The sequence below is a fragment of the Palaemon carinicauda genome, chromosome 38 (assembly GCF_036898095.1).
Source record: "Palaemon carinicauda isolate YSFRI2023 chromosome 38, ASM3689809v2, whole genome shotgun sequence".
Classification (NCBI taxonomy): Eukaryota; Metazoa; Arthropoda; class Malacostraca; order Decapoda; family Palaemonidae; genus Palaemon; species Palaemon carinicauda.
Window position 1 is genome coordinate 38,279,830 of NC_090762.1, and position 15,000 is coordinate 38,294,829.

At 35.4% G+C, this 15,000-nt stretch overlaps 2 protein-coding genes across 3 annotated transcripts in view; one reads left to right on the forward strand and one right to left on the reverse strand.

The window, feature by feature from the left end:
* LOC137630145 (uncharacterized) overlaps positions 1–4,605 on the forward strand; it is a 5,235-nt gene extending 630 nt beyond the window's left edge. Inside the window, exons 1-3 of the mRNA XM_068361600.1 lie at positions 1–99; positions 2,674–2,831; positions 4,426–4,605. The exon at positions 1–99 is cut by the window's left edge and continues 630 nt beyond it. Coding sequence (XP_068217701.1) covers positions 1–99; positions 2,674–2,831; positions 4,426–4,498 — 330 coding nt within the window. The 3' untranslated portion in view covers positions 4,499–4,605. The remainder of the gene's footprint in view (positions 100–2,673; positions 2,832–4,425) is intronic.
* Positions 4,606–7,184: 2,579 nt separating this feature from the next.
* Positions 7,185–15,000, reverse strand: part of LOC137630567 (secreted frizzled-related protein 5-like) — a 121,196-nt gene continuing 113,380 nt past the window's right edge. The window contains exons 2-5 of one of the 2 annotated variants that reach the window (XM_068362098.1): positions 13,939–13,950; positions 11,198–11,269; positions 10,097–10,335; positions 7,185–9,286 (exon numbers count right to left, since the gene is read on the reverse strand). In XM_068362098.1, the coding sequence (XP_068218199.1) occupies positions 8,690–9,286; positions 10,097–10,335; positions 11,198–11,269; positions 13,939–13,950 (920 nt within the window). In that variant the 3' untranslated portion in view covers positions 7,185–8,689. The remainder of the gene's footprint in view (positions 9,287–10,096; positions 10,336–11,197; positions 11,270–13,938; positions 13,951–15,000) is intronic. The other variant, XM_068362099.1, reaches the window with a different exon arrangement.

Below are 15,000 nucleotides of genomic sequence, written 5' to 3' on the forward strand. Positions count from 1 at the left end.
GAAGACGAGGAAGGGCCCCAGGAGACATCAAAGTTATTAGGAGGTTCGGCGGGTGGTGGGTCTTATTCTGCGTGTCAGAAGTCGGAGGAGTTTGACAAGGTAAGATAATTGAGTTGGAAGACCCAGACCTACATGGCTGAGGACTATAAAACGCGAAGTAGTAAATGACGAATGGAGAAGTATTGAATTTTCGCTCAAGATAGAGACGATTGACGATATCTAACCTAGGCCCTTGGCGTCAATAGCCGTAGAAGGAGATTATGAAGATAATTGAACGTTGCAAATGGCATGGTTTTCATTATGAGGTTTTTATTGAGTGCATACACTTTTTGGTAGGAAAAATAATTAACTTTTAATTTTAGTTTCACCCGAATCGCATAAAGTTTAATATTGAGAGATTTTACCTTGTTACTGTTCTTAAAATATTTCATCTTAATTGTTCATTACTTCTCTTATAGTTTCTCATTCCTCATTGGTCTTTTTTCCTTGTTGGAGCCCTAGGACTTACAGCATCCTGCATTTCCAACTAGACATGTAGCTTGGCTAATAATAATAATAATAATAATAATAATAATAATAATAATAATAATAATAATAATAAAGTTTACTTTAAAAGATCTATTTCAAACTTGTTACTGTTCTTAAAATATTTTATCTTAATTGTTCATTACTTCTCACATAGTTTCTCATCTATTAATTTAACAACAGCTCCTTCCATAAAAAAAAAACTGTAATTTAACCTTTCTATGGCTAATTGCCTTATTTGGATCTATTTCTCCATCCTGTTTACTTTTAGTGAAATTCTTATTCTCTTGGTACCAGTTTTTTCTGGTTTCTCTAAAGTCCCCTAGACTTTGCCACTCTCACGACACCAGATAATCTTAAACTAATCAATAATTTCTCCAGATAACTTTGTCACATAATTCCTTTTAATTTATAAGTAGTACAGACACCAATTTAAAGGATCAGACTGACCTTATAAATGTGGCCCACATGTTCCTCAAGGAAGAGAACTCTACCCCAAGACAGTGGAAGACCATGGCACAGAGGCTATGGCACTACTCAAGACTAGAGAACAATAGTTTGACTTTGGCTCAGTGATTTTGCCTAGGAGGCCATTCAGTGGCCAGGTGTTTAAGAGGTTGGACAGCTAACAGAAGAAATGGAGTTGGCATCAAGGTTATAGTAGGCGGTCAATAGCTAGTTGGTAAATTCTTCATCATCATCTCCTCCCACGCCTATTGACGCAAAGGGCATCGGTTAGATTTAGCTAGTCCTCTCTATCTTGAGCTTTTATTTCAATACTTCTCCATTCATCATCTAATTCACGCTTCCTAGTCCTCAGCCATGTAGGCCTGTGTCTTCCAACTCTTCTAGTGCCTTGTGGAGCCCTGCAAACTAGGTTAATTCTGGTATAAGTACTGTACAGTCAGGGACAGATTTAGAAATTGGAGGGTGCACGGGGCATTTATGTTTAGGGAGACCACGCCCCCATGAAGAAATGGAGACATCTATAAAGAAGAGAGTTTAATTGATCTTTGAAAACGAGGAAATGGGTAATGAACGTTTTTGAATAGTCTTTCCAATTGTAACAATATCTTAGACTTGGCATAACCTTGGCCACATTATTCAGTTTATATTATATCGGAAATTATTATAAGGCTTTGTTATCAAGAAAAGGTATGTATTATTATGGTGCATATATTATTTCAGTTTGTTCACATTACTGTTTTTTTTACAGTGCCTACAAAAAATCTTTCTACACCTCATAAGTATATTATTTGACGAGTGGGGGGGGGGGTGTTGGAAATGCCCCCTTTAGAACCAGTCCTGCGTACAGTATGTAGGACTACTCTCTACAGGACCTACGAGGTTGTTTTATGATGTTCATTCAGGAGCATTTAACATTTCACAATGCGTATTGTTCGCTTACTGTTTGATCATCACTATCAAAACACTCACAGAACAAGAAACTCTTGTTTCCCCTTGAAAGCCTTAATATCTTCAATTATTCGGAGGTCTCGTGGGAGCCTATTGTATAGTCTCGGGGCCGCATATTTAAAGGCTCTAGAGCCTACGGTAAACATGTATATAGGTTCTGATAATTTACAAGGCCTAATCTAGTCGTTAATAATTAAGTCAATAATAGTGTTAACATGTCCTTTGATATGATATACCATATTATTATCAGGGAGGATATCTCCGATTAAGCCTCAACTACGATACAGCCCTGCACTAGTCATCGAAATCACGTTAATTTCCAAATTGAAAATAAGCTTCGTATCATTAACATTTTCTTTCATCTCAATTTCCCTCTATAATAAAAGACTTTCGAAAAATATAAAAAATATAATTCAACAGTTTTCACATAGGAACCATAAAAAGGCCATATTTTCTAATTCAGAATAGGCTACGCATTATTATCATACAAATTTTTCCTCAAAATCCCACTAGAATAATAATAAAAATAAAATATTTTTTGTTAAATTAAAAAGACTGAAATCCAATTAAACTCCTCAGTTTTATTCCACAGGAATATAAACAAAATCCTATTAATTTCATAATTCAAAATAGTATAAAATTTTCCCTGTCAAATTCCCACTAGAATAAAAACTAAAACATTTCTAGATTTTAAAAGACAAAAATCCGATTAAACTTGTCAGTTTTCCACAGGAACCCGAAAGGAAGACGATCAAACGCGTGGCCAAAGAGATGACGGAAAAAGTGACTGATGTATTGCGCACCGCTGGAGGCTGGCTCGTCAAAGGACTGCAAGGATACGCCGAAGCTGTGCACCCCACGGGGTTCCCTTACAGCCACGACACTGTCACGTATCCTTACTTTTAATGAGCTTTGCAAAGTTTTATATCCTTAGATTTCATGAGCTTTGCAAAGTATTATATCCTTACATTTCACGAGTTTTGCAAAGTATTATATCCTTACATTTCATGAGCTTTGCAAAGTATTATATCCTTACATTTCACGAGTTTTGCAAGATATGTCCTTACATTTCATGAGCATTGCAAAGTATTATATCCTTATATTTCATGAGCTTTGCAAAGTATTATATCCTTACATTTCACGAGTTTTGCAAAGTATTATATCCTTACATTTCATGAGCTTTGCAAAGTATTATATCCTTACATTTCACGAGTTTTGCAAGATATGTCCTTACATTTCATGAGCATTGCAAAGTATTATATCCTTAGATTTCATGAGCTTTGCAAAGTATTATATCCTTACATTTCACGAGTTTTGCAAAGTATTATATCCTTACATTTCATGAGCTTTGCAAAGTATTATATCCTTATATTTCACGAGCTTTGCAAAGTATTATATCCTTACATTTCATGAGCTTTGCAAAGTATTATATCCTTATATTTCATGAGCTTTGCAAAGTATTATATCCTTATATTTCATGAGCTTTGCAAAGTATTATATCCTTACATTTCACGAGTTTTGCAAGATATTATATCCTTATATTTCATGAGCTTTGCAAAGTATTATATCCTTACATTTCATGAGCTTTGCAAAGTATTATATCCTTATATTTCATGAGCTTTGCAAAGTATTATATCCTTACATTTCACGAGTTTTGCAAAGTATTATATCCTTACATTTCATGAGCTTTGCAAAGTATTATATCCTTACATTTCACGAGTTTTGCAAGATATGTCCTTACATTTCATGAGCATTGCAAAGTATTATATCCTTATATTTCATGAGCTTTGCAAAGTATTATATCCTTACATTTCACGAGTTTTGCAAAGTATTATATCCTTACATTTCACGAGTTTTGCAAAGTATTATATCCTTACATTTCATGAGCTTTGCAAAGTATTATATCCTTACATTTCACGAGTTTTGCAAGATATTATATCCTTACATTTCATGAGCATTGCAAAGTATTATATCCTTATATTTCATGAGCTTTGCAAAGTATTATATACTTACATTTCACGAGTTTTGCAAGATATTATATCCTTACATTTCATGAGCTTTGCAAAGTATTATATCCTTATATTTCATGAGCTTTGCAAATACACATCCTTATATTTTATGAGCTTTGCAAAGTGTGTCCTTGTATTTCACGAGCTTTGCAAAGTATTAAATCTTGCATTTCATGAGCTTTCCAAAGTACGTATCTGTAAATTTCATGAACTTTGCTAAGTATTACATCCTTACATTTCATGAACTTTGCCAAGTGTTTTTTTCTTTATATCCTTATATTTAATGCTCCTAATTTAGCTTATTCTGTTTTATGTCTGTTGTTGTTGTCTTTGTGTTGTTGTTAATCTTAGCCAAATTAATATACTTTTTTATACAAAGCAAGTCTTAAGATTTCACTTAAAATGTATGTAAATATCCCATTTTTTTTTATCCAAATTATTAAATAAACAATTATTCCTTAACCGAATAATCCAGAACATTCCTTCCACCCTTCCGGCGTCATACTGCACATGAAACATCTGCCCTGGCACAGAGCCAACATCCATGAGGCGTATGTGATGACTTTTCTGCTTGGATGTTTCATCTTGATGTATGGAAGTCGAGAGACTGAACATTTGTATATCCCTGGGTAATCATATTAAATTAACAACTATCTACATGGATTTAAATGCAACCCTCTACGTGAACTGGATATTGAAATTTTGAAAGTTTTATGAAAAACAGTGAAAATTAAAATAAAGATAAAAAATACACATTTTTTATACTAATTTTGGTTATAACTTGTCATTCCAATACTTTAAATTATGATTTTTTTTTTTACTAATTTCGGATATAACTTGTCATTCCAATACCTTAAATTATGAATTATTATTTTTTTTTTTACTAATTTTGGTTATAACTTGTCATAACAATATTTTAAATTATGATTTTTTTTCTTACTAATTTCGGTTATAACTTGTCATTCAATACCTTAAATTATGAAATGGTTTGTCTCAAAATATACTATGTAAAACCACTCAACACTTGATGTACCTGTAAAATATATGAAATTAAACTAACCATTTTTATTAACGTACAAGAAAAATGCTAAGAAAATATTAATAAAAGGAGTAATTTACCTTACGTCAAAGAAGCAAGCATGAATTTGGCTAACAAAACAGGATCTAGATAGTTAAAGAGTTTCTAATTCGTTGATAATTTGGTCATTTTTTCTGCCACTCAGGTCATGAGCTCTTCCCAACGCTTAAAACACTACTGGATCTGCAAGGAAGTAATTAGGATTTAATTGAGGTACCAACACAATGTCTCTCTGTCAATCAGATGGGAGGATTCAAAGAAAGATTTTTTTACAAAGGATTTTTTTTTTATTCAGGCTTAACTCTTACAGACATCTATTATATTTCAATACAGTACTATACACACAGAGGGATTGAAAGAAACTAACAAAATATAAACAGAGAGAGAGAGAGAGAGAGAGAGAGAGAGAGAGAGAGAGAGAGAGAGAGAGATGTATTTTACAATTAATGCAACTGTATTGCATCTGACTACAAGAAAACAGAAATGGCTGGGGTGAGCAACACGACTTCCCTTAATGCTACCATAACTCTGACTCATTTCGTGATATAAGTTCATCTTTACACCTGTCTAAAGTAAATAGTTAGATGGTCATTATTCGGAAGTAAATTTAAATTTTTTTTCATAAGCTTAGTTGTTAATAATAGAAAGCACAATGGGATGTCTTTGTATTTCTTGAGAATCAACTCTAGCCTTCAGGGGTGGTCTTGTCAAAAATGTTTGTGGCGACAAGATAATAAACAAATGGGCTGGAATATGCAGCCTACCGAACATTGCTTCCTCGCTAGTAGTACTCTTTCTGCCTATATCAATAAGGACATTTTCGTTTTTATTGTTTTAAATTCAATTTCCTTTCAGTCTTCGTTTATACCTGATGACTCTCAAGCAATCAATCACAGTGAGCACTATACCTTATCGAGAACGAGTTTTAATCTGGAAATGTCAGTTATGCACTTACCCAGCACCTTTTCACAGAACAGGAAAAAAAATGAGAAGAGAGTAGAGGAAAAGAATAGAATAAGGTACAAATACAAAGACTCCCGTAAGACAGAATAAGCTACTTTCTCTAGAGAGAACACTTTTGAAGGTGCCACAGTTCAGGCTGTTAAAAAAAAAAAAATTAAAAAGGAAAATGAAAAATGAAAATTTTCTGTCAGGAAAACTGATGTAACCATGACAAAAAAGGCTCGTTTTTTGTTGCTAGTATATTGTCCTAGAATATTGTAGAATAGGAAGAGCAGATCTAATAATAATAGAAAAAAAGGGGTAGCCTGATATGAGGATATACGAACAGATAAATGAGTCTTGTTCTAGCACCTAAATGACAACACTAATGATATTAATAAACTTGGGCGTGGATACTTCTTTTAATAATAAAATTAATAATACCACGGATAGTTGTGATGGCATAATTAACTCTACCGCAATATTATGATATTATTACTGCTAATAATAATAATGATAATAATGATAAAATTACATCCTATGATGGCACACTAATAGAAATCTATATATAATATTCAACAACTAAGCCTACTTTTCTCTAAAGCGAAGACATGAATGACATCTTATGTAGAATTATACACGGTTATGATGAAAATGATATAATGAATAATTTCTTCAAAAAAAAAAAGGACTGATTTTCTTAGATAAAGGGTTAGGGGTGAGATTTTATGATAACGTACTGGACTCTGTTTCTTCAAATAAACTTTTCTTTTCTCTATCTTATAGTTTATAATCAGAATACCAGAAGGACTCAAATGGAGGAGATTTTTCACAAAATCCAGATATCAATTGATAATCCTTTAAATTTTTTCAAAATTACAAATAAAATGTGGATTATAATTACTTTTTTTTTAAAGGTAGCGTAGAACGAGTTTGTTATGGGAACTCTGCTTTCAAACCACAGGAGAAATACTAGAAACACATTTTATTAAAGACCATAATAGGTCCAAGGAAAGATCAAGACTGGAAAAAAAAAAAAAAAAAAAACTTATAGGAGCGTAAAAGAGAGAGAGCGGACAGTTGTGCAATTTAAATCTAATAGCCAGCATAATAAATTAAGGTATAGAAATTACTGAAAAAAAAATCACTATGATTATCGAAGAAAAGATACTGTCTAGTTTCCGATGTTCCAGTGACTGCAACCCTTTTCTTGAAAAAAAAAAAAAAGAATAATCTATTCTCTTCCTCTTAGAGGTGACAGATCTTAATATGAATCTACTACCGAGAGAAACTTGTCCCTAAACAAGATCAAACTTCAGGTTAAGATCCCAACATAAGAGGTTAAATGGCTTCAAATATGTCATGGATGATAATTATTCATTCAATCTTTCAATGGAATAATTCAAGGGGAATAACTGGCCCTGTTGACAGACATTCCTTACCAGATCATCTGTTCTGTACAGGAATGGCATTTACAGATATCAGCATAACTAGATTTGTAACACACAACCCAAGCCAGCAATCAAATTCCATTCAATGTCATAATTTGGTCTGTACTCGACTGTGGGTAAACAACTGAGAATTGGAAACTGTAACCTATTTGTCAGGTGGTGACTGTAACCTAGTTTTCAGGTGGTGACTGTAACCTGGTTTTCAGGTGACTATAATCTAGTTTTCAGGTGGTGACTGTAACCTGGTTTCCAGGTGGTGACTGTAACCTGGTTTTCAGTCATTGACTGTAACCTAGTTTTCAGGTAATAACTGTAACCTAGTTTTCAGGTGGTGACTGTAACCTGGTTTTCAGGTGACTGTAATCTAGTTTTCAGGTGGTGACTGTAACCTGGTTTTCAGGTAATAACTGTAACCTAGTTTTTCAGGTGGTGACTGTAACCTGGTTTTCAGGTGACTGTAATCTAGTTTTCAGGTGGTGATTGTAACCTGGTTTCCAGGTAGTGACTGTAATCTGGTTTTCAGTCATTGACTGTAACCTGGTTTTCAGGAGGTGACTGTAATCTTTTTATCTATTTCTTTTCTCAACGTTACGCTGAGGAATACGAAGCCTCGAGAGTACCTGTCCATATTTCTCTTTGTATTACGAAAATCAAAAGACGGGAATAATATCGAATGACGCGACTGTCTGTTACGTATGTATTATCATAGTAACTTTAATGAGTATTCCTTCGATAAGATGAAACATTTAATAGGTTGATAAATAAGGTTGTGAGTGACGGACAAATCTAAAAATTCAGATATTTCACCATTGTGTGCTATTAACTTTTACAAAGATTGAATTTCCCCAGTAAAATGATTTAAACCCTGAAGTACTTTGGCTTACTCTACTCCAAATAATTCATAATTTTGGCTACTGGCCAGAAAACCCTCTCACTTGGTTCTCTGTTTACCTAATTCGTCAATGACACAATGCACCTAATGGCGTCTTATTCCTTTAATTTTGGCTACTGGCCAGAAAACCCTCTCACCTTGTTCTCTGTTTATATAATTCGCCAATGACTCAATATACCTAATAGCGTCTTATTCCTCTAATTTTGGCAACAGCCCAAAAAACCTCTCGCTTCGTTCTATGTTTAACTAATTCGTCAATGACCCAATATACCTAACGGCGTCTTATTCCTTTAATTTTGGCTACTGGCCAGAAAAACCTCACGCTTTTTTCTTTGTTTGTCTAATTCGTCAATGACCCAATATACCTAATGGCATTTTATTCCTCCTCCTCCAAGAGAGGGGTTTCTTCCGTGACTGGTGTTTCTTTCCGCCTATCTCTTCGGGAGGCTTTGTTTCCCTTCCGACGCCTCTTTTTGGCTTGGCGATCCCCATCCTCTCCTCTCCGCTCCCCACCTCTTCTTCCTCCTCCTCCTCCTCCTCCAGCTAGATCTAGCTCAGGTTCTTCTTGAAGATCTGATGAAGGGATATCTAACGGCATGGGTTGACTAGGATCGAAAAGGAGGCTCGCGTCCTCTGGTGAGAACACGTCTGGGATTGGCGTGATGTCCATGGGCAGGGTTTCTTCCTCTTCGGGAACAACGGGGTTCTTCCGGCGGCCGGGTCTTTCCCGCCTCCGGCCTCCTTCTGCGGCTGCTCCTCCTTTAGACTTCCGTCTCTTCCCACCCCTGCCGGATCCCTTGCCTCCGCCGGCACTTCCCTTGCGGTTCTTCCTTCGGCCCTTGGGTTTCGGTTCAGCCTGCTGAGGAGGGGGTGGTTCCTGGCTGAGGGCCGTCGGTTCGAGGTTCCTCGTGATCAGGTTTGGGTCGGAGCAGTTGAGTCCACGCTTGAAGGTTTTCATGGCCTGGCGCAAAGGCTGGGAATCATAAGAAGAGGAGATTAGATTAAGGCACACAAACTTTGCTACAGTATTTCTAAAAATAAACAGAGACAGCATTTACTTTTTACTTTTCTCTTCAGTTAAGACTTGCATGGTAACTGAAGCCTTTGTAATTTGTTAGGACAGACCGGGTGTATAATTTCAAAAGTTATGACTGCAAAACCACACTTTGAAAGGAAAACAAACAAAAGAACAGCACCTAACCTAACGTTTCCCACCTAACCTAACCTAAGAGCTGTATCCTTACTTACTATACGCCCCGTGGCCCCACTTGGATTGCCATATCCCTAGCTTACCTTACGACTAAAGGGGCCCATACACGTTCAAAAAAATCGTCAAAATTTTGCACCAAAATTTGAGTGTGTGTAGGACGTTTTGACATCAAAACGTCCTACACACACTCAAATTTTGCATCAAAATATTGATATAAAAATTTTGTGCAAAATTTTAACGCTTTTTTTGAACGTGTATTTTAAGCTTAAGTCTCAACTTTGTGTTTACCTCCCAATCGGCTTGACTTCTGGCAAAGTAACACTAAATCATACTTCGTAAATTGTATAACAAGCTTCCTATAATAGCATTTAAGACCTTGATAAACAATTTATCCATAAATAAAACCGATTTGACAAGAAATTACAGTGTATGCCTGTCCCAACGAACCACATTCACTCCCAGAATTCTTTGCTGTCTCTAATCAAATAAAAGAATCAGCAATATCAGTTGGTGATATCTATCTGCATCGTAAGAAATATCAGGGAATATAATTGAACCTTTTATCTCTCTCACCTTGGACTTCTTGAAAGGCATAATGAATGTCGGAATGAGTTGGTCCCGATGCTTCCTTCCCATGATGAGGTACCTTACGCTCGAAGGGGAGATTTCGCAGCAGTCAGCCTCCATGGTCAAGGAGAACCGTGGACGCCTGAGGGCACGACGCTCCTCCTCGGAGGAACTAGACTTGTATATCTTGGCCTTGCGACATATGAGCTTCGATCTCTGCGTCCGTTTGATACGAGTCTTCACCACTGAATGGGAATAAAGATTTCAGTCATTTTATTCAACTTGTTCTCAGCCATAAAGGGGAAAGGGGTCTATTTGCAGTAAATAAGAGAGAGAGAGAGAGAGAGAGAGAGAGAGAGAGAGAGAGAGAGAGTAATTAAGAATTCTAAGTTACATAAATGTGAAGCATTTGTGTATTGTCAACTATACACATCAGGCATTTAGAGTCGAGAAGATTTTTTTTATTTTTAAACTTAATAGATGTGAGGTAAATGGGATTTATTTTTACAAGTAATAGGATTAATTATATGAATTGTAGATTGTAAAAGAAAAAAAAAATATGTAAGGAATTTGAAGTCTATAGGGAAATATTTACTTGCTCTAAATGAGAGACGTGAGGAATTATATTGTTTTTACAAATTAATGAAAGAAGGACTATATATTTCAAAACTTAACTTCATTTAAGCAGTGTGGGACAATACCATAAAAATTATGTTATACTGTAGGGTATGATAACAAAAACAACAATGACAATATAAAAAAGAAAAGAAAGCACAGGACGTCTCACGAAGACCACTACTACAGTAGCTATTGCTTCTAATAATAATGACAATAAATATAACTAGTCATTTGTATGAATAACCCAATATATGTGTATATATATATATATATATATGTATTTATATATGCATATATATATATACTGTATACATATATAAATATAAATATATATATATATATATATATATATAATTATTTATCTATATGTATATATATATGTATTATATATGCATATATATATATACATATATACATATTGTATATATATGTATACATATATATATATATATATATATATATTCCCATTAAAAAAGGAGAACAACTCACCCACATCAGCACGGCAGTAATTATCCAAAATATTCTCGTAGGTTTCCACTGGTGTACACGCCTCGCAATCACCTGTGAAAATGAAATGCATTAGATTGAATGCACGTGTGTGGAAATTGGCGTTGGGGCCTGGGGGACATTCATGAAGATGGAAGTTGGAAGAAGAGTTTCTGTAAGATGAAAGAACAGAAGTAGGATATAAGTGGAAGGTTAAAATTGAAGCTGGAGTTTATAAGTTGGGCAATATGATGAAAGAAAGTTAGAGAGAACTGAGGTAAGTGGAAGGTTGAAAAGTAGGGGTGAAAAGACACCGTAATGAACCATTAAATGCTTACATTGCTCCATGAGAGTTACATTAATGGCATTATTCCTATACTGGGGAATTGGATTAGACTGGAAGCTGAGGCTATTATAAATCAGCCATTAAAATGGTCTTGGTTTTCTTAGAGAGAGAGAGAGAGAGAGAGAGAGAGAGAGAGAGAGATCTGGCTTAGCATTTCTCAAGCTAAATTCAAATAGATAGTAATTTTCAGAAATAGGGAAATATTACAAGATAAAATGAATAATCCAATTCAAATTTTTTGCTGAAAGAAATAGAATATTTTCTGTTATCTCTCTTTCTCTCTCACCAAATTTTTTTTAAAAATTGTGCCTATAAATACAAAGACCCCATCAACTCACCTTACACTACACTGAACAGGTTAAATATCTAGATCTTATTATTCTTAATATCTAAAAGGTTGCATAGTTTTACACTGGCTGTTATCTATTTTTTCATTATCAATTTTTATATCATTTATCAATTTCAAATGACAAGTCTTCAATGTTGCATTGAATGACTATTTTTCATAAATATGGCAGTATTTAACAAGTCAATATTGCTTTTACAAAAAGCAGTGTTAATTACTATAAAATAATGATTTTGTAACGTTTCTAATGTCCATAGAAAATTAATGTAAGAAAATCAGAGAACTATCTAAAGGATGGTTAGATAGTAAAACCACTGAGGTGATGATTAAGAATGTTATGACGATAGGAAATGAGTAAATGAAAGGGAAAAGGGGCTTGAGACTGGAAACCAGAAGGTAAACAATGGGTTTGAGGAAAGAAGAAAAGAAAAAATGTTAACAAGATGAGGGGCAAAAGGTTAGGGAAAGTTTTGTTGAGCTCAATCTCCTGTATGGAAGAAAAGTTTAATGCACGACCATTAGGACAGAAGGTAGAAGTGTCTACAAATGTCATAGGTGGCACAAGGAATGCTGAAAAGGTGAGAAATGTTGAGGTAAGTTGGAGAAGTGAAAGGTTTAGAAAAAGTGAATCGATGGAATAGTGTGATTCGATATGATCTGGTCGTGTGGGGAGAATTGAGGATGAAAGGTTGGTAGATTGAGAAATGAGATGACAAAAACTTAGAAAAGCCTGACTAGAAGGTGTGAAAGATATATTAGAAATAAGGGACCTTGACATCTGTGTAAGATAGTTGGGAATGGCACAGTGTGTGTAGGGGCTAGACGTTAAGCTGATGAGTCTTTAGTGTAGAACAGCTGTTTGAGGCATGTTTTTTGCACAGGTGGTCCACCCATGATGTCATTTCTATTATCAGGAGCCACCTCCTGAAGTGGGAAAAAGTTTTAATGCAAAAAAGAAAAAAAAATCACAAATGTATATAACACTGTAAACAGCCTAAGCGTAGGTAGGTCTAGAACTGGAATGTGCACAAAGTAAGTCAAACAGTGAAACTGGGGCGGGGGAAAGACAACGTAAATGTGATTATGTAGCTTATTAACAGGAGAATGGTTAGTTATTTCAAGGATGAAATGCAGATTACATGTTTGGTTTAAAGCTTATTCTAATCTTTTTTCTTAAATCAGCAATTTATAACTTACTGGCAAATTGCACAATCACATCTTTCAAGAATCTGAAGGTATTCCTATATATTTTTCTAGTCTCCTATTTTCATTTAATTTGAGTCAACATAACCCTAACATATCCTATGCAAATGTGATGTCATTGTGCAGTAATACCAATACATCCTTATATTATCACATGTTAGCAGGGCTTCTGAAGGCCCTGACATAGATTCAGCTGGGGATAAGTTGCAAGAAGTCCCTCTGCATGATAATGATGATGGATTTCTCTGTGCATAGAGTAGAAGCCTTCAGCAAGCAGAGTAACCGCAGCATCAAGAATGTGCGCTGGAAGGTTTGGGGGAAATTTATGGGGCCCAAGGTTCCAGCAAAGAGTGGTTATAAGAAGCCAAGTCAGCAGAGCAGGCAACCAGAGTCAACCAGCCAGAGCAGCTCAGGTCAGCTAGAGCAGTTCATATCAACCAGCCATCCAGAGCAGCTCAGATCAGCCAGTTAGCAAGCCAGAACAGCTCAGATTAGCCAGCCAGCCAGAACAGTTCAAATCAGCTAGCCAGCCAGCCAGAGCAGTTCAAATCAGCTAGCCAGCCATAGCAGCTCAGGTCAGCCAGCCACCCAGAGCAGCTCATGTCAACCAGCCAGCCATAGCAGTTCAAATCAGCCAGCCTGACAGAGTAGTTCACATTAGCCGGCTAGCCAGAGCAGCTCAACCAACCAGCCAGCCATAGCAATTCAGAACAGCCAGCCAGCCAGCCAAAGAAGCTCAGATTAGCCAGCCAGTCAGAACAGTTCAGATCAGTTTTGATCAGCAAGCCAGCCAGAGCAGCTTAGAGCAGTCAGCCAGCCAGAGCAGCTCAGATCATCTCAACATCTCACCTTGCGCTATTTCTGGAAAGAAACCAAAAAGAGATATGGGCTATTAGTGAATGTGTGTAGGTTAAGAAAACATCTTTACTCTTCTATTCTGGTATGGAGCATTAGTTGGCTTGAATTAAATACAGCATGATATTTCCATAGTTCTAAGTAGGACTTGGGTTTAGTTGGAATAATATTAGCATAAAACAAGACATATTGAACCTTAATATTAGCTTAATACCAATAATATTAGAGGTCAGTTTTTGATTCTATAAAACAAATGAGTTAATCCATGGCTTAGAATTTAATCAAACAATAAAATCATATGTCTTAGCACAACAAATGCACATTGGGTTTCAGCGTGCTTTTAACATATTACTACAAATGATACAAGGGCAATTTCACTGGTACAAGGAAGATATATACATCTTGAGTACTACAATCGGTAACTGTAGGGTACAACCGAACTACGGGTTGACCCTATATATCCCCTAATGAGGTCACGGATGAATGTACCCTGGAAGAATTAGGGCAATATCATACTTGGTCCCACGAAGAGGTAATGATGAAGAAAAACAGTAATAGCTAACGATGCTTCATACTTGTGATATTATTATCATTATTATTATTATTATTATTATTATTATTATTATTATTATTATTATTATTATTATTGGCTAAGTACAACCCTAGTTGGAAAAGCAGAATGCTATCAGCGCAGGGGCTTAAACAGGGAAAAAGAGCCCAATGAGGAAAGGAAACAAGGAAAAATAAAATATTTTAGGAACAGTATCATTACAATAAATATCTCCTATTTAAACTATAAAAACTTTGACTAAACAAGAGGAAGAGAAATAAAATAGAATTGTGTGCTCAAGTGTACCCTCAAACAAGAGAACGCTAACCCAAGACAGTGGAAGACCATGGTACAGAGGCTATGGCACTACCCAAGACTAGTGAACAATAAGATAATAGTTAACAATCATAGAGATATTGAGAGTTCTAATGTCATCTGCATGTCAAAAAATATTTTTTTTATGAAAAGTTTCCCTTCCATCAGACTCTTAAATGAACAATATAAAA